The sequence below is a fragment of the Quercus lobata genome, chromosome 6, assembly GCF_001633185.2.
Source record: "Quercus lobata isolate SW786 chromosome 6, ValleyOak3.0 Primary Assembly, whole genome shotgun sequence".
NCBI lineage: Eukaryota > Viridiplantae > Streptophyta > Magnoliopsida > Fagales > Fagaceae > Quercus > Quercus lobata.
In genome coordinates, this window is record NC_044909.1 from 34,857,997 (window position 1) to 34,878,695 (window position 20,699).

Here is a 20,699-nt window from a genome sequence, read left to right on the forward strand (position 1 = left end):
AGTGGATTTTCTTCCCCACCATAGGGTGTACCAGAGGCACTCATGAAAGCAGGAGCTGTTTACAAATATGACTTGTCATTACCTGTTGAAACGATGTACAATCTTGTAGAGGAAATGCGAACAATACTTGGTAAGACAACTTTTTGTTATGGCTACATGCATTTTGAAATATTGTTTTCCTTCTCACTTTGGTGATCAGATGTATTCTCTTTAGTGGTTGGGTAGGATAGGTGTGGATGTGAAACTGAAGGGTGTCCTTGCAGAAACAGTAAATTTCAAAAGAATAATTTGAACAGCGGAAACATCAGTTTCATGTGCCCTTAACTTGTTAAGAGTGTGCAGTTTCAAATTTGTTGCAAGATATTCCTGTGAAAACAGTACTATTTCTTTGAACTTGAAAAATTGTTTATGCTAATAGTATCATGATCTTGCATGTCACAGACTATGACTGGGTTGGTATATAAATCCACTTTTTTAATTATTATTTTAATATCAGGTAATTCAGCTAAAGTAATTGGATATGGCCACCTTGGAGATGGAAATTTGCATCTTAATATTTCAACTCCACAGTATGATGATGCGGTGATTTCCTTCAGCATACCCTAAAAAGCTGTGTGTTTATTCTGTAAAACATAGCTTTGTATTGATATCTTCAATAAATTGCAGATTTTAGCACAAATTGAACCCTTTGTCTATGAATGGACATCTAAGCAGCGGGGAAGTATTAGTGCAGAGCATGGCTTGGGACTGATGAAGGCTAATAAGATTTTCTACAGCAAGTCACATGAAACCGTGAGAATTTGTGAATAGCTAGACATCTAAGATGTGCTTCTTGTTCTTCTTTTAATTTCTAGATTTAGAATGTCAAGTTTTCTTATACTGATGTCTAAAATAAGAATCTGTTTGTATAGGTGCAACTAATGGCTTCAATTAAGAAGTTGATGGACCCCAATGGGATACTGAACCCATATAAAGTTCTTCCATACTCAATTGTTTCTTACATCTGAGATAAGGTTTGTTTATTTTATTTTTTATTTTTTTTCTCATTCTGAACTTTCACACTTGTGTTTGAAGTTTTACTCCTGAAAAGGGCTTGCAAATTTGCTTTTGAAGTTTTTGTGAACTAAGGCAGCTGAAATATGGAATGACGGGCCATTTGTTCTTTTATTTCAATGATAACTATAGACATTAAAAAGAAATTTGCAAAATTCTCCGAATAAAAAATTTCACCTGTTATGAAGTCCATTCAACCCAAAAAGCAAATTATATGTGTACGCAGGGAGAGGGAATCATTTTGTTCATTTTTACACTGAAAGTTTCTCCAATTTTTAAGAACAAAGATATCCTTCTCTTGTTTTTGGGCCTGTCTCAGCAACTAGCAACTGAACCAGCAATTGAGGAAAAGAGATCAAATATTCACATACATTATTGTTATTATTATACTAAAAATAGATGGACTAAGCTATTCATCAAACTTAAGAATACTAAGCCAAGTAAAAGTTAGTCCATGTGTTCAATACTTAAGATACTTGAATGAGTGTGCTATTTATAGAGGAAGAAACATAACATCTTCCTCTATTTTTCCAACATAGGATTTGTAACGCTTCTTGTTAAAACCCTACCTTTTTTTTGGCTAAGCAATCCTACCCTTATAACAAGGAGAATCATAACGTCTTCTTTCATTCTTTCAATACGGGACTTGCAACACTTCTTTTTAAAACATTTTCCCTTCATTTTTTCAATGAAAGACTGGTGTGTTCTTTAATTAGTATTTTTATTATTATTTATGATGTTAGAACTTCAATGGGACATTAATCTTGATTCTCGCATTTTCAGTTCTTTTAACAATCTGGATTTGAAAACACCATGTGGCAAATCAATTGATAATATGCAAGATGCATATGACTCATATTATATAACCAGTTTAAACTGAAAGCACCAAATAATATTGTTCAGGCCTTTCAAATGTAATACTTTAGAGAATTATGTCTTATTTTGTGTTATTTTTACCTGATGTCATTTCATGTTTTTCTAATGCGGTCCAAAGCTGAAATTCAACATTCCCTGAGGTAGCAAGCATGATGGTTTTGTCTCAAGTTGTAGCAAGTGGACATAACTGAGCTACAGCTCAGTGGGATGCAATTCTATTAAACTATGAAGTTAGAGATGTTCAATACTATCTGGCATCTGATTGGAGAAGGAGCAAGTTCTATTAAATAGAAAGCACTAGTAATTGTATGGCACTTGAAGATAGTAATCTCCATGCCGTGGCAATGAGTTGTGTAGTTGATGAGTACCTAAACAGTACTGAAGATTAAATGAAATAAAAGCATATTCCTATGAATCCACTATGTTCAGGTTCACTTTAATCTTTTGACTGAGGCTTCAGTCACTTTAAATTTTCTCTTCGATTTGATAATGCCTCTATAAGCTATTTTCTGAGTTCATATAGACCGGTCGGTTGTTGGCACAGTGCTTTACACAGAAATTTGTCACAACCTAGACATGTGCGATTGTGGCGGAGAAGAAAGTGGTGAGTTCATCATGTAAAAGTGGTGCTGGAGAAAAAAGTGGCGAGTTCATCATGTGAAAGTGATGATTCACCAATCAATTGCACATGTCATTAAGTTGTGGTAAAATGTGTGTTTGGACAAAATGTATCGAGTCACAGCAAAATCTAAGTTGTTCAGCACATCTTGACTGTGCATGTTGATGTTCGATCAATGAAGTGGTTTGGTTGTGGGCCCATGACTCCTTGTACGGTTTTCTTTAGTTTGGGAAAGCATTTTCGTTTTTTTGTTAAAACTTTTGCTGCTTGATGCCTTTAGAAAAAAGATGCATTTTTCGAAAAGGCATCAGAATTATGAGAGATGTAAAAGCAATCGTAAAGGAATAATTGAATAACTTTTTTCATCCAACTCATATTAGATGCGTTTCTTATTAGGCACCATCTCTTAATTTTTTATGGTCATCTTTTAGAAAATGTCTTAAAATATATATAGCATTAATGAATGGAGCAAAATCAAATTATGAAATCCGCATCTTCATATTCGGCTTTCAACTTTCAGGGGAAATTAAAAAACAAAGGAAAGGAAGTGAACTAAAAAGTCTGAAACAGAAATACCTCTTCTGTTGGTTTTAATTAAAAAAATAAAAAGAAATCAAAGCCAAAAATGAATTTTATATTGCTAATTAAATTTTATTCTTTAAAAATAAAATTTGAGCAGCCCGGAATGCTGCTTTTAGTTTTAGTTTTTAAAAATAGACCTGTAGGTCCTTACCTTGGAGGCCTTTCCAATAGACAAATTGGTACGGGACATTTCCATTAATCAAGGCTGGAATATGCTAATGCTAAATTATACGGACCCGCGAATTTTAAATTGATTGAGGTATGAGAATAAACTTAAAGTCAAAGGGAGGGCATACAAATACCTAAAAAGATGCAGAAAAAAAAAAGAAAAAGTTACAAAGTAATTAGAAAATGGGTTTCTTTCTTTATTGCTTCGTGGTTGGTGCTGGATAAGAAGGAATTGGGACATAAAACAATCCTCATACGAACTACGAAGTAAAAGGATCTAAAAAGTTGCTACCACCTTTACTTACAAATCCACAAACGGGCTGCCTTCTCAGTTTGACTTGTCTTTTGTTTGCACACTCTAGAAATTATAGCATGAGAGTTGATTTAGAACCAAAAAAAAAAAAAAAAAACACTAACGGGTCGTTCGGTAATGTTGTTCTAGTAACGTTGTTTGTATTTTTTGAAAATACGTGTGGATGAAAAAGTATGTGGAAATACGTGTAATATTGTTTAAACATTGAAAACTGTTACTTAAAACACCTTACCAAACAGCCCCTAAATCTGTATTAATTTACTCGAAAAAGATATTCTAAGTTGTCTATCAACCCCACAATATAGATCAATGTTAAAATCAACAAATTAATTGTGATGGTTGTGATGGAGATTGATAATTAATAGAACTAATCGGTTAAATTTGACATAATAATGCTATCTACCATCCAACCATATACTAATTTGGTACATTTGACACTAATCTGTAATGTTATGATGGAAACTACAAGTTATGTTGAATATGAATACTTTTCTTTTAGAGAGTTTCAGCTTTCAACCTATGATGTTCGCTCCTGATAATAGTTTTTTATTATTAGACCAGGACATTAATTGATTTTTGGTGTAAGTAGGGGCTTTCTTTGTCATGACCCAAGTCACCAGGATCACAAAGCAATTAAAATGGTTTTAGTTCAAAGAAATACCAAACCTCCCAAATAGCATTACTACTGATTATTGATTAATTTTCTGCTTAAGTTAAACTTAAGTTATCCTAAAACAAAGAGAGAATATAACACTTATTTCCGATTGAAAATACAAAATAGAGGATAATTATTCAATAATAAAACCTGTCAAACTAATACTCCTAATAGATCTTGCATGTAACAATTCTAATCTTGTGCAACGGTTGCCAACTTTAAGAGCTCAATTCTTCCAAGTTAGAGATGGAGAGTTTTAGAATCCGTTTGGATACCGCTTATTTTGCTGAAAATTGAAAACAATAAAAAAGTTACTGTTCACGCGTTTGGCACTGTTCATAAGCCTAACATCACTATTTATGGACAACGAATAGTGCCAGACGCGCGTCTAGGAAGAAAAAAAAAATGCAACGCAAGAAATGCAATACCCAAATGCCAATAGCTATAGCGTGGCGAGCTAAAACAAGAATAAAGCTGGCATGATTGTGTTCTTTCTAAATGTATACTATATGAAAAAGAAAAAAGTAAGAGTTTCTTTTTTCCTTTACAAGAAGTGAGGGATAAGAATCAAACTAGATTCTCCATTTCTCCTAATGGGAAATATTGGACAGTAGTAATGAGCCTAAGTTACTATTTATTACCATCTAATACTGATGAAAGAAAAATTCTAAGTCAAATGTTAGAACAAATTGCCCGTTTTTTGGTGGCCAAACGCCAAAGAGTGAACAGAATCAATAGATGGTGGCAAATGGGAACCGAAAAAGAAAAAAGAAAAAAAAAGAAGACTTGTAAGACACAATAAAAATCACAACAATTTTACAATATTCCTTAATTAACCTACATATAGATGATTAAAAATTTTTAACTTGTAATTTGTGGTGGGGCCCATGTGTAGGGTAGGGACACAAGATAAAAATATAAATATTGTGCACATTGCATATGACACTCATGTGTCATGAAGTAGGGATGACAAAAATTCTCTATCTCATTTGGTCAATTATGTCTTACTTTCCCTTGCATGAAAGGTGATATTACATGTATCCATCCTTTCACATAGAGATTTTGACATTTGTGAGACCGACCCAAATGTGAGATAGTAGATGCATGTATCCGATATATGATAAATTTTCTCTTTGCATGGATTTCCCTATCCTAAGAGGTGACGTGACGATGATAGGTTTTATTTGCTTCGACATGCCTGAATGTGTATATGTACTTTATTTTTTCAACATACTCTATTATCATCCCTTAAAATAGTTGTTATCTCTTCCCTTTATCTCTCTTACAATAGTCATGGCTCTAGCATTCAATTGCATAGTCTGGTCACTATGTACTAAAAACTTTGTTGTGTCTAAATATGTGCTTTATGTTTTATGGCAGCCCAAAATTGTATGGGTGTGCATTATGCTCAATAATTGGTGTAACTTCATATCTACCTAATGTCAAAGCCGCCGCATCAAGGATGACCAAATTCCTTCAACTTGCCTATAATCGACCTTGCATCGCTCCTACTCTACATGAGTTTTCCTCATCCTAAAAAGAAGACATCGTTAATCCGATCTTGCGTTGTCCTATTGTCATCCTTACATGAGGGATTAGAGTGCAGAGCTTAAAATATAACATTGTTAATTAAAGGTTTATTAAAGGGAGTATTTGAATATTATTAGAGTACGAAAAAAAAAGTGACACCCATAATGATAAGTTATGAGTGGTGAAAAATAAAAGCACACTATGTCCATTAGTAGTAGTAGTAGTAGCTCGATTTGAAAACACTAATGGTTTACTCATAGCTTTGGTGTCCCTTATCTCAAATTGTGAAATAAGACGAGTGCATTACAAATAAAGTTGTAGTAATGCCCTATATGCACGAAAAGTCGCCTTAGCAAAAGATTAGAAGTAAAAAAGAACAGAAACATCGAAAAAAAAAAAAAAGGAAAAGATATGGTGGGGTACAAGGAACAACAACAATAAACAAAAAAATAACACAACCTTGGGTCATTCATTCATACATATATTTCATTAACATTATAAACGGTCGCTGGTCCTCTTTGTCTATTTCGTCAAACACCACCACCATCACAATCTCTCTCTCTCTCTCTCTCTGTCTCTCTCTCTAACTCTCCGCCATTTTTAGAAACCTCGCCATGACCAGCTCCTCCGCCAACGCTCGCAAGGTTTTGCCCTAATTTCCTCGCTTTCACACATCGTACTCTTTTTCAATCAGCTGTTAATTATGTACTATAGAAACTAAATACTAATATATGTGTTTCATATATCTTATCAAAAACCTTAAATTTGTTCGATTTTGTTAATGATGATTGTGAATTTTGGGTCTTTTGTTAGGCTCTGAGTAAGATTGCTTGCAATCGGCTCCAGAAGGAGCTTCTGGAGTGGCAGGTCAACCCTCCCGCTGGTTTCAAACACAAAGTCACCGATAACCTCCAAAGGTTTTGTTTTCTTCTCTTCCCTTCTTTAGGGTTTTTGCTTTTTTTTGATTGATTCTTTGGGTTTTGATTGGTTTCTTTTGTTCATAACTAAGCAAAATTTAGGAACATAGTGATATTAGGGTTGTTGAATTGAGTTATGTGTATGTATGTTTTGGTTCTTGATAATTCAAATTATTGGAATGTTGTGCAAAGTAGGGTAGGATTCAAAACCAATAATGGTAATAAAGACTAAATAAATTAACAAACACAGCAATTTACGTGGTTCGGCAGTGATGTGCTTGCGTCCACGGGTGGTGATAGGGATAAAGTTTACAACAGTGACACAATGATTCACTCAAGAAACCCAAACTCTGAATACACCCTAGACTCTTTTTCAAAAAAGAACAAGACTAGAAAACGATCTTTTCTTTTATGGGTCTGCTCTCTCTTTGTGAAAAACAATGAGTAGCTTAACATATATATATGTATAGGTTGGCTTAGGGCTGAAGTGCTTGCCGCACACTAGGTCAGCCAGATGGAACTCCTTCTACAATTTGTATTCAGTCAGAACTATGACCAGACTTTTTGTGGCTGTGGAAATTTCAAGTCTCATGCATATTCCACTTTAAGTTTCTATGATGTCCTGCTTCTTCAGTTAGTTTTTTGAATTTGATTTGTTATTTTGTGGGAATTTTGGATTCAAAGGTGGGTTATTGAAGTCAATGGAGCTCAGGGAACTCTTTATGCAAATGAAACTTATCAACTTCAGGTTGACTTTCCTGAGCATTACCCAATGGAAGCCCCACAGGTTTGCATAAAGCCGTTTATTTTCATAATATGTAATTAACCTTGGGTAGATTTCAATTAGTGTATTTGTTTTTGGTGATGATATATATATATATATATATATATTTTATTCTGTTGGTGGGTTTAACAGGTGATATTTCTGCATCCTGCTCCACTCCATCCTCACATTTACAGCAATGGCCATATTTGTTTAGGTAATTTTGTGGAAATCATATTACTAGCTTCCTTTTCCCCCCTTCTTAGCATACATACCATCCTTGTTATTATGGCCTGCTCTTTCTTAGAGGTTTTTGGTATTTGATTTATGATTTATTATAGTTACATCATGAGTGTTTTTGCGCCTTCTTGTGCATCAATTCATTTGTTGATTGGTATGGTTTTGTCCCCAATTCTTGCGTAATATTGATACTTCTTTTCTTTTAAGGTAGATTTTCATGTGTTTTTAGATATGAGGTCAATGTTATTGTCTGAAGGGATATGAAATTAATATATGTTGCCTTAATGCTTATAAAAATATATATACATAGCTTTAAATCTCTCCGAGACATGAGATAAGAATAACCTCCTTTGAACTAAAGGTAGCACAAATGAATTGAATGCTTAGTTGGTTAAGTATTGGAATATACGTGTGATGAGACAAGGATTTACTTTGATTTTCTACCTTTTCCTACATTTCTTAGAGGGAAGCAAAGGAAAATTATTTTTTAGGGTGCTTAATCAATCAGAGTATCAGACCCTAAGTTCTTAAGACAAACTGTAAGCCAAAGACAAATTTTATTGATAATAAAAATGCTATTACAAGAGCCTCATAATCTTCTTTTCATAAGAAGACAAAACCCTAAAACCCAAGAAATAATTAACTTATACTAATCCTAACAATATATAATAAAAACAAACCAAGGGCAAGAAGATCCAAGTCTAGGCTGCTAAGTGCTGCCGGCTGCATGAATGGTCCTCATGAGTGGTGCGCTGTATATACATGAACAATTATTTTCCCCACATAAACGTTAATTTACTACTTTGCCTTGTTTGATCTTGTAGTAATAAGTCTTCTACATAAAATGTAATTTCTCTTATTTAGCTATGTGGGCTATTTGTGTTGAAAGAAAATCAACATAACCATCATTGAATTCCTAATAGTACAAAGCTTAGACACTTAAAGAGTACAAAGTTTATCAAGCAAACAGCAAATTTACTAGAGCTTAATAAAATAGGCATCATGAAAGGACTTGTCATCGTTTTCTGGAATGTCCATACAGGCTTCCATTTCATCAATCTACTTACAAATCCACTCCAATTTCCATTCCATTTGGAGTTTAATCTCTTGCAATCTACTTTGTTGCAAAGCAATAGATCGTTTTCAGCTTTGCTACTAACTGACTGAGTTGGGACTTGGGAGCGGGATGAGACAAGGGTTTACTTTGATATTGTCCATTGGAATCTTAGCTTCTTTGAGGGAAACAAGGGAAGATCTCTTATTTAGTGTTTAATCGAGCAAACATCATGTTCTTGAGAGGACTTTGTAAATAACAACTAATCTTAAAAAATAAAAAAAAATAAAAAATAAAAATCTATTCATTTATTGATAATACAAGTCAAACTATGACAGGAACCTCAGAATCCTCTAATTAATTTAGACTAATCCTTGATGTACCATAAAAAATAAACCTAAAAGACCCAACATTTAAATAACCTGAAATAAACTAGTCTGCTACAGTGCTTTGTGAACAGTTCCCATGAACAGTGTCTCTACAATACATGTGAACATTTCTTTTCTTTAATTTGTTCAGAGTCACGAGGGTAATGAAATAACTTTTCAGATAATTGGCACCATTCTTTGAGCAGCTGAATTGCTTTCTTTCCTTGATAATTCAAGACCCAAAAAGGAGATTTTGAAACAAGTGACTGGGACTATAAGAAATTCTACATTATTCATGACTGGCATCAAACAGGAAGGGTGAAGTTGAATTTCTGCTTTTTATTCAAAATCTTGGGGTCATGAATTTTAGCCCATAATTGCTTATGTACTTTTATACTCAACTGTTTCAAATCCCCATCTCCCCTGCTCCTGTCCCTCTGTCTTGTGCTTAGTTTAAACATAGGTGGATGATTGGAATTATATGGGACAGGCCTCTGATATGCAGCCAAAGGTTTGGGAATAAGAGGAAAAGAATTCCAGAGTAAAGCTTAAAATTTTAGTTACAATTGCTTCACAGCTTATACTTATCTAATATGGTTATGATTAATTAGGGCAGTGCCAATTGGCTTTATATCTGTTATGGTATCTGCAGGTTAACTTAATCAGTTTTAGATGACATTATGGTTAACATCAAAGTAACAATAAGCAAGTATATTATATTATTATGTATGCTGTATTATTTATCTTTTCTTCCTGGAGATAGTTTTAATTGTGCCGATTTCTTCCTGTTATTGACATTTAAATTATGAACGTATCAGTTTTCCAAAATCTTAGTACGAGTTCAGTTTTGAATTGCTAGGGTTTTACATTTGTGTTTATTTATTATTATCATTATTTTAAATTTATCCTACATTTTTAAGATTAACGTCACTTGCAGTTATGCATGGAACATCAAAATCATAATCTCTTCAGCCATTGAGAAAGTTGGGAATGATATTTATTTATGATAGCTCATAATGAAGCATGGTATTTCAATTGGTCATTTTGCTACTCAAAAATAATGACTATGTAAGATTTCTGTCTGTGCATGAGCATATGGGCAGAGTAATCAAAACCTGCCTTTTCTTACTTTCTCATCCTGAATGAGTTTGAAATATCAGGGAATTTTTAGTTTAGTTTAGTGTTTTATTTATTTATTTTATTATTATTATTAAATGAAATCATGTTGAAAAAAAAAAAAAAAAAAAATCTTTTCTGACTTGAGGTATATGGATTATCTGCAGTTGATTACCTTGCAGCAAGACTGACATTTAATTTACTACCTGAATGTGGCATTTTGTAGATATTTTGTACGACTCATGGTCCCCAGCCATGACTGTTAGTTCCATCTGTATCAGCATTCTCTCCATGCTCTCAAGTTCAACTGTGAAGGTTTGTACCTAATCATCTGCTTTTAACTTTTAGGAATTTTCAAGTTCCTTCCATTTCCAAATCATTGGGTCATATTTTTCTTGTGTTGCATTTTACTACCGATCAATGAGAGTATAAATATGATTGTACTAAATTGTTATAACCAGAGAATGAGCGCACAATGTTTTGGTAAAATGATGGGCGCATGCTTAATTCCTGTTGTATCTAAATCATTAATTTTCTTAACCTTGCTTACAGCAACGCCCTGAAGATAATGATCGCTATGTAAAGAACTGTAAGAATGGCAGATCTCCCAAGGAGACCAGGTGGTGGTTCCATGATGATAAAGTGTAATAATTAAAGCATCTTCTTCCTTAATCGGTTGCTCAAGAAATAGTGGGTGGCTAGCCTTCTTAAAGGAAGATGAAGGCAAAGAAAGAAAGTATTCTGAACCAGGATTTTGTCCAAATGCGTAATAACTCGTGTATATTGGCAATGCCTGGTATTTGTAAAGGAAGATTGACAATTTGTGTTTCAAAGCAAGGGGACAAACAAATCCGTGTCTTTGTGGTTAACAGTGAGAGTACTTGGTATGGGATCTAAATTTAGATGATTTAGCCCTTCCGATCTTTTCTAATGATATTTGGGCTCCTTCTGAACTAAAAACGTAAAAATTTGTGAAGTGTTACTATTTTATGCTTACTATTTTAAAACGTGCTCTCATAAAATAAGTCTTAAGGATACAACTTTTCAAACATTTTTAACAATTGTTTATGTGGGGCCTGTTGTGAATTTTGTGATTGGCGTGCATAATAAGTGTTAATTATGGGTCATGTGAAAATGATGATGTTCTAATTGTAATTTATTACCTAAGCTGTAAAAAATGATATAAAAAGGTTTTGTTAGCATTTTCAATCTTTTTCTAGTATTTACCTTAAAATGATATTTTATTTAAATGTGAAAATCAATAATTATGACCCACTCAATTGGAAAGGATTACTTAAAAATTAAAACTTTGCTTTCATAAGTTGATGGGTAAAAGCAATGAATACAAATGCTCTGAATTATTTTTTGTGTTTTATTTTATGCTATACCAATTATAACTTGCCAAGTATTTGTTTAACTTTTCTTATAAAATAGTCATAGTTTAAAATGAAAAATAAATATATAAACACATGACAAGTTACGATTGATGGAATATAAAGTGGAATACAAAATGGGATTCAGATTCTCTAGATTTCTTAAGGCACTCTACCAAATAATTTTTTTTTTTTTTTTAAATCTTAACCATTCTATAATGATTTAATGGTCTAGATTTTGCAATGTCAGCATTTCACTAACAATAATCTTAATTGTTTTGTTTGCAACATCATTTTATTATTTTAAGAGTATTGTTAGTGGAATACTGACATGGCAGAATTTAGAACTTTAAATCATAAAAGAGTGGTTAGGATTTAAGGAAATTTATTAGTAGAGTACCCTAGAAAATCTAGAATATCTGAATCTCACAAAATGTGATACATAAGATTTGTATTCAAAAGGAGTATTTTATTTTCCATAAACTTTTTCTTTATGTGTATATTTTGAAAGGGAAAGTTAACGGATGCTCTAAGGGTGGTTTAGAAAACATTTTTAGAAACTTGTTATGGGAAAAGAAAAAAGTAATCGACTCTTTGATAGTTTTTTATATTTTACATGAAAGTGGTATTATAACTTTCTTAAAATGGTTCATTGAAAAATTAACATAAGGACACCCGTTAACTAGTCTCAATTTTGAATTACAATAACCATTGGATAAAAAATGAGAAAATAAGCTACAAGACATAACAATTGATCAAATTTTTAAAAGTTGCAGGTTTGTCGTAAAAAATTTAAAGAAAGTATTGACCTATAAAATGGAGTCCTAACATGGTACTTTAAAAAGAAGGGGGTGATTTGGACTAAATTTAATAGTTTGAATTACCTTTTTAGAGATGAAATTACATTGGGTTTAATTTTTTTTTTTTTTTGAGATAACTGTATTTTATCCTAATTTCTAATCTTCCTTAAATAAATTTGGTTGAAATACTGTTTTTGTCCTTCGGGAATATTAAAAAGTACAAACATTAAAAATTTTAGAGATGAAATAACATTGCATTTAAAAAAAAATTGAAGTTAACTGGATTTCATTCTAATTTCTAATCTTCCTTGTATAAATTTGGTTGAAATATTATTTTTTAAGGACACAAACATTAAAAATTTTTGGTTGAAATAATTGTTTTTTTTTTTTTTTTTAAATTGAAGTTAACTGGATTTCATTCTAATTTCTAATCTTCCTTGTATAAATTTGGTTGAAATATTATTTTTTAAAGACAAAATTTGACAACGAACTTGATTATAGACAATAAATGATATAATTTTCATTAAAAAAATTAACATGACTTACATATTTTGAAAATCTAATATTTGAATTATATATTCTTTATATTTTTAACAAGTATGTCAAATTTTGTGTTAACTAAATCGGAAAAATGAAACCATGAGAGTCCGCCCAAGTTTCACGGTCCAAACCAATTTGCTACAGGCGAGCAAACATAGAGCCCACTAGCCCACCGATCGAGTGACCGACTGAGCTTGGCGATTTTTTTAGTTGGACTCTTTGACATTATATTTTTTCTTGTTTGTGATTGTGAGCGGTGTGGGACAAACAAACTCATGTCTTTGTTGTTAACTGTTAAAGTAGTTTGTAATTTTATATGGTATCTATTATCTATATTAGATGATTTAGTCCTTCCCATCATTTATAATGTTATTTGGCTCTTTCTGAACTTAAAACGTGAGAATTTCTGAAGTGCTGCTAATTAAAAAGTGAACTCATAAAATAAGTCGTAGGATACAACTTTTAATACATTTTTGACAATTGCTTATGTGGCCTGTTTCAATTAATGTGCACAATAAATTTGGTGTCAATGGGAGGTGTGACAATGATGATATGATTTATTTTATTTTATTTTTGGTTGTTGTGGTGGTGGTGGTGGTGGTTGTTGAGGGTCATTTGTGAAAATCCAAGTAGGAAGAAAAAAGCCCAACAACAAGGGCATCAAAGAACTAGCAAACAGATGGTAAAATCATTAGGCCCAAGCAGTATAAATAATGGATCACAGGCCCATGAAATAAACAAATGGGCCTTGAAGAGGCGAGTGGGTTTAAAGAAGCCTGGAAAAAGAGAAATAGCATACCGATGGGCAGTATATGATGTAGAAAAGTGAGAAAGGGTCACTGCAGGTCCAAAGTAATGCAAACAAAGAAAGTAAGAGGTTAATGGTAGGCCCATAAACCCAAGGATGAGAATAAGGTAATTGGGCCAGGGAAGCCCAATGAAGTTAGTAAAAACCCATGAGAATACAGAGTTAATAAAAGGGTCAAGGAAACCCAAAGAAAGCAAGTGGGTCAAGGATGCCCAAAAGGACACAGGAGCCCATAAGTAGGAAAACCAATGGTCATACCAAGCCACTGGGGGAAAGAGTAAACGACTGGCCTAAAGAGGCCCAGCAGGATTGAGTCATTACAACAGGAGTGACAGAGTAATATGGCAGGAAATGAGGATAATCAAGAAATGGGCCTAAAGAAATGTAAAACCTAGTATCAAATAAAGCCCAGCTCCTCAGGGGAGCGGGAAATCGAAAAGCAGCTCACATAAAAGGTCAAAAGGAACGGACAGCAAACTATGCAGGCAAGCCTCCAGCCTACGGTAGACGAATGACCAGCAGACAGATTTTGGACACACATGGAAGGGAGGCACGCGCAAGGCCCAGGCACCACCAGCCTGTACCCAGCCAATACAGGGCATGGTGAGGTTGTGGGTCAGAGATTCAAAGGGCATAGTTTGGTGGTGGGGAGAGGGAAAAATCTATTTTTGAGGTTCCGGCTTAGGTTCTTTCGGGGAGGTGTCTAGTTGGGATGACTTATTACCCAAAAGAAGCAAGCTAAGTTAGAACCACTAGGTGCATGCCATGAGGGATAGAGAAAGAGAGAAAGAACCCAGACCGTAGCAGGAAAGGGTGCCGCGGTAGACAAACAAACAAAATACCCTTCATTGTCTGGTGATGGGGGGGATGGCATATAGACGAACCAATGGTGGTCGGTCAGTACACCCAAACCAGACAAAGGAGGTTGAGGACTAAAACAGTAAAATCCGGTCACAGCAGACACTATAAAAAGAGAACCTTGCCGTGAATAAAAAAACACAGTAACAACGGGAACCATAACTAAGAAATAGGAATTCAAAAAGAGAGACCAGAAAATAGAAAAGAAACGAGTGGGAAGGAAAGAAAGAAAGAAAACAACTAGGAAGGAAAGAAAGAAAACAACTAGAAAGAAAATAAAGTGAGAATTAGAACGGCAGGCATGCACTAGTAGATTTATTCCCTCTCTCCCTCACGAAATCCTGTTTTCTGTTAAAACCAAAAGGGGTCTCTGTGCATCAACCATTCAGGTCTGTTTCCCTCAGGGTAGTTAATCTCCATGGTAGGACTTTTCCTGAGAGATTAATTGTGTTGAAAAGGAATGTTCTTTCCTCTCTAGTTTTGCTCCTGCGGACCAGATTTAAGTTAATTTCTTCATCTTTTGATTAACTCATACATATTACTATTTGCTCTCTTTTGTTCCATTCTTTTCTTTCTATAAAAGTGATTATTATTACTGTGATTGTGTTTGGGGATCATTCGGTCATTTCCTACTAAGTAGCCAGATATTTTATTTTCTTTATTATTTTGTCTGTCTGCCACAATTTGTCTGAAACAGCTCTGCCTGCCGCAAGCACATTTGTGGCAAACCAGGCATAGTTTGCGCACAAGCCGGACCAAATTGAGTTGCAGCTGGACTAGTCCCAACTCCCTTATCCAGAAAACTTGGATCTAGTGTAGCAGGAAGCAGCCCACCACTACTAGCATAGCCCACCACTTTACAGTGGTTGAGATGGATTACATTAGGTTGCATTAAACTAACATTAAAGAGTTAAAGGAATAATCTCTCATAATAGAGTCCACTGTAGGGGTTGCAATTTGTGTTCACGTGCTGGGTTTGTGTCGTGTCAACTCTTGGAGTATTCGACTATATAGGTCAACACTAACCCGACATGTTTATTAAACAGGTTAAGATTCCTCAACCCTAACATGACCCATTTATTAAATAGGTTAGTCGTGTCGACCTGTTTATCAGATTTTATCACAATGAGCCCAAAAAAATTTATGAAAAAACAAACAAACAAATATTTTTAATATAAAATTCTTAACTAACAAGTAATTGCATCACAAATATTCACTCAAAACTAAAACATATCTAAATATCACAAATAATCAATCACAATATGTTAAAGAAAATAAACCACAATCACTAATAGGTTTATGTACCTAGAGTTTAATGGGTATATTAGTAAAATGTCATTTAATTAAACGGGTCAAACAGGTCAAACGGGTTCCATATGTTGAACACTAACCCAACCCATTTAATAAATGGGTCAGTCATGTCAACTTAAATATGACATGAACCCCCATTAAACCTCAACTCATAACCTGCTAATTTCATGTTATGTCGTGTTGGATTTGCGGGTCTATCCAATTTTACCACCCTTAGTCCACTGAATCATAATACATCAATAAAATAATATCTGTAGGTGGATTAGTAAAAACCATAAAATCCTACTGTTAATTTGTTCCATTTTTTGCTAGTCTGTCTGCACATTGATTTGCTTTCCGAAAATTGTGCTTATTCTTCATTCTTGGGGCATGTCTCATAAGTTGCCTGCAATTCGAAATGAGAGTATAGTGAGCAGAGTTACTATAAGAACTACCTGACACCCACTCCATCACTACTTTAGCATCGAGATCAATTTCAACTGCTTGAAAAAGAACAACGGATTTTTAAACCATCACGCAAGGCCTAGAGTTCCACTTCAACACATGTAGATGTACCAATTGCCTCAACAAGTACTGAAGCCAAACACCCATACTCCATTAGATCTCCAATGATGTCTCCATTAGGTTTCTCAATGCTGATATATTCATATTTAACTTATATTAATCATCTCCAGTTTGTTCCATCTAACATTCATTCGGTGATATGAAAAAGTTGCATTCCTAGTATTCGGGATCTCATACTTGTATTTACCTTAAAATGGTGTTAGTATTTAAACATGAAAATCAATAATTATAATACTCTATTAATTTAAAATATACAAATTGCAAAGGATTGCTTAAGAATTAAAAATTTACTTTCATAAGGTGATAAGGTAAAAGTGATATTTGATTTTCCATAACTTTTTCTTAACGCATATATTTTTGAATTACATTTGTTGATGCCCACTTTGGCAAAAGGGCCCAATAATAAGAAGAAGCCGAACAATATAAAAAGGAGCGAAGAAAGAAGAATTAGTAAAATAAGAAAAAAATCATTAAGTCCTAATGGCAGGAATAATAGTTCACAGCCCTATAAAGCAATAAAAAAAGGACCTAAAGAAAGCAAATGGGCCCAGGAGAGCCCAGAGAAGGAAGTAGTAAGCTCATAGGAATCATAAGAAGTAGAAAGTGAGCAAAGATGGGTTGGAAGAGCCCAAAGAAAGAAATTAGTAAAGGGGGTTGGTGCAAAGACCAACAAACCCCAAAAGCAAATGATATAGTAATTAGGCCGGGGAAGCCCGAAAGATTTAGCAAGAACCTATGGGAATGAAAGAATGGAATGGGCCAAGAATATCCAAAGGAATGAAGCAAGCTGAGGATGCCCAAAGATATAAAATAGGCCAAGGAAGCCCAGGATAATATGAAAACTGACCCAGTAGAAATGCTGGGCAACACAAACTAAGTGAAGAAAAAAAAAACATGGCAGGCCCAAAGGAGGCCTAGCAAGCATAGTTAAGCGATATCATGGTAGAAGCAGTACAGTGGTGTGGTAGAAGTATTAGTCAATCCACAAACCAGAAGTAAAAGGAGATCGGGGCTGAAATGAAGAAGAAAGGGCCCATACCCAAGCAAGACCTAGCCCAAAGAAGAAACGAGCTACAAAGAATGAAGACCCAATGATTCATCCACACCACAAAGGGTTAAAAATAAGCACTAGAATGCGCAACAAAACCAGACAAACCCCAGGCAATGGCAAACGCATGAACAGCAGGTAAGTCATGGACTCACATGGGAGTGGAGCACACACAAGGCTCAAGCACTACCCACTTCTACCTAGCCAATACAGGTGCGGTGGGCCATGGGTCAGAGGTAAGATAAGGTATAGTTTGGCGGTGGGGAGAAGGGGGTAGTCTATTTTGGGAATCCCGCTTAACCTCTTTTAGGGAAAATGTCCTGCTGGGATGACATACCACCCAAAAGAGGAAAAGATGAGTTGGAATCACTAGGTACATGCCATAGGAGTTAGTAAGAGAGAATACCCAATCATTATCCAGATGGGAATGCCATGGAAAGCAAGAAAATAAAACAAAACTCCTTTTGTCTGGGAATAGAAAGTGGCACAGCCAGCGCAGGGTAGTGGTGTTGGCTGAGCAGCCAGCAAACTAGTCGATGGCTTGGGAAGGACACCCACACCAAGCCAAAAGTACTTGAGGGGTAAAATGGTAAATCTCATCACGACAGGTAGTATAAAAGGGCCTTAACTGTGCACAGTAAACAAAAATGGAAAAACAAGGAGGAACAATAGGAAACATAGAAATAAGAGAGAAATAGAAAGCAAAAGAAGAACAGAGAGGATAAATAGAAAAAGAAAGAAAAACAAGAGAGTAGGAAATGAAGTGAGAAAAGTAAGAGTGTAATAAGGGATGTACCAATAGGCTACTCCCTTCTTTCCCTCTCAATAGCCTACTCTCTAGCAAGTTAAAGTATTTGAGAATAAGCCACTTAGGCCCATTCTTTCAAAATAGGCAATTTCTATGGCAGAATTTCCCTGTGAGATTGCCCACATTGGAGATTGTTTCATTTCTTGGACTTAAATTTGCTAAGAAGCCAAGTTCAGCAGACTAATCTCCTTCCTTTCTTTTATCATGATCATTTAAGCATTTAACATTATTCTTTTCATTATTGCTAACTTATTTTTGCTGTACTCATACTATTGTATTCTCCTCTTGCTAAGTTGTTTAAATATTATTTTTGGTTGGCAGTATATTCTCGTTTATTATCATGTTATATTGTGTGTCTCATGCCGTAACATTTTTATGACAGCATCTCTTGCTGTGAGCACGTAACCAAGATCTATGCAAAGAGGTCCTAGTTTGTGCAAAAGTTGGTTAAGGTGAGTTTCAATTAAGTCAGTACCGACTCTCCTACCCCAGAACTACTGGGCCTCAGTACGGTAGGAACAGTCTAGCCTAGGATTCAAAAAGGCCCACCACAACATTATAAAAGAAAAGGGGGGAAATAAGATTTGAGACATAACAATTGATCAAAATTGCAATTTTGTCCAAAAATATTCAAAGAAGTTGGGAGTGATTTGAAACAAATTTATTAGCATGAAAATAACATTGTTTTTAAAAATTTGGGAATAATTGTATTTCAACCTTGTGGCGGGCAAAAAGTAAGGATTATGTCGGGTATTAACTTGCTACTTTTGCTCACACAATTAATTTTTAAGAGATGAGATGCTCAATCAACCTTAAATGCCCTTAACAAGATGAAAATATTTAAATGGGTGTGTTAGAATTAATTCCAAGTGTAGACAAGTGACATTTGATAAGGAACAATCTTGAAGTGCTTATATCGTGGTCCTCGAGTTTAGTCCGAGATAGAGGTTATAAGTAGTTTTTAAGTCTCAAGAAATCCATCCCTCGATCCAGGGGCTTCTTGGCTTTATATAATCAACCAAGATGTATCTGAGCCCTACATTTGGAAGGTTAGGATCAAATTTCCTTGATATTTGTCCCATCAATGCCTTACTAAAAGGTTTCTACCCTAAGGTATAAGCTAAGTGGATACTATTCATAGGTCATTTCTCCATTAATACAGGCTAACTAAGAGGTTACAGTGCATTAAATGCAAAGGTGATGGTTGCTTTATTCATCCTCCTTCCTTTCTTCCTCGCTCAGCGACAAATCTTTCTCTTCACCTGCGTTTTGCACCCGACAACATTTAGCCTTGGTTCTCGGGTTTCTGAGGGCATGTTGGCATTCTCAAAATCCTCGTCCATTGTACTCTTTTTGTACTTGCATAAGGTCACTTGTATTTTTCCGGGGACATTCTGCTGGTGCTTTCTGAAAGTTCGTTTCCTCATCATTGTCCTTAATTCATTTATTTGTATTCTCGAATTCTCGTCCCCTCACAAACCTAATTCATAATCTTCCTTTAAAAATTTTATTGAAATATTATTTTTTGTCCTTTTTATCTCTCTTTGTGAATGGAAAACATAAAATCACCACGATTGGCAAAATTTTCTAGAGGAAAGAGAAGATAAAGCAAAAATCTAATGTCTCACAAAAAGGTATTGGTCCATTCAGGTTCAACTCATCGGGCCTTGATGGGTACGGAGAGGCGCCAGCCCGTAATCCTTCCACTGCCAGGGGCGGGGGAGGTTGTCGCTGCTCTGTGAAACCAGCCTGACGCAATGCCCTCCTCTCTAAGAACCACGAAACCCAGAGCCTTCGCTCAAGTCGCATGATTCAAACCCTTGGCTTGGAACGGGCGAGCTAGCATTAAGCCCCCTCGCACTTGACCACTCGAGTTGGACCATTGTTCCATTACCCTTATGCCCCTGCTTAGGTTACAAGCTCACACTAATGAGCTCGGCGATTGGCAAGTTGGACTCTATCGCATATGAAGTGGTCTTGTTTTTTGTTTTTGGGCGGTGTGGGACTAAGGTTTGTTTGCATTTTTTCTGTGTGTGCAAATATTTTCCCCTCTATTAACACCCCCCCCCCCCCCCCCCCCTCTTTGATTTTAGTGAGTAGTTTGAGAAGTTTTAGTCCTTGATTTTTGGAGATATACATCAATTGTTTTTTTTTTAAACGGCTTTTAGTTTGACAAAGTTTTAGGCTTGGATAGTTCAATGATCAAAATCCTAGACATTGAAGAATTGGGGGTTGGAAGGATTTATGTGTAAAGGGAGGATTCTCCATCATTAGTTGTGTAATCAATGTCCATAAAACTTTGATAATCATTAATCTACTAAAAATTTGTTCCTGT

At 34.9% G+C, this 20,699-nt stretch overlaps 2 protein-coding genes across 3 annotated transcripts in view; both read left to right on the forward strand.

Moving 5' to 3' along the window:
• Window positions 1-2,344, forward strand: part of LOC115994300 (D-2-hydroxyglutarate dehydrogenase, mitochondrial-like) — a 28,672-nt gene extending 26,328 nt beyond the window's left edge. For both annotated transcript variants that reach the window (XM_031118388.1, XM_031118387.1), the window contains exons 12-16: window positions 25-130; window positions 497-582; window positions 667-792; window positions 912-1,013; window positions 2,048-2,344. In XM_031118388.1, the coding sequence (XP_030974248.1) occupies window positions 25-130; window positions 497-582; window positions 667-792; window positions 912-1,007 (414 nt within the window). In that variant the 3' untranslated portion in view covers window positions 1,008-1,013; window positions 2,048-2,344. The remainder of the gene's footprint in view (window positions 1-24; window positions 131-496; window positions 583-666; window positions 793-911; window positions 1,014-2,047) is intronic.
• Window positions 2,345-6,266: 3,922 nt separating this feature from the next.
• Window positions 6,267-11,261, forward strand: LOC115950665 (probable ubiquitin-conjugating enzyme E2 16). Its single transcript, XM_031067888.1, has 6 exons — window positions 6,267-6,440; window positions 6,610-6,713; window positions 7,398-7,500; window positions 7,630-7,693; window positions 10,481-10,569; window positions 10,807-11,261. The coding sequence occupies exons 1-6, from the start codon at window positions 6,411-6,413 to the stop codon at window positions 10,900-10,902; spliced, it is 486 nt and encodes a 161-aa protein (XP_030923748.1). The 5' UTR covers window positions 6,267-6,410; the 3' UTR covers window positions 10,903-11,261.
• The last annotated feature ends 9,438 nt before the right edge of the window (window positions 11,262-20,699 follow it).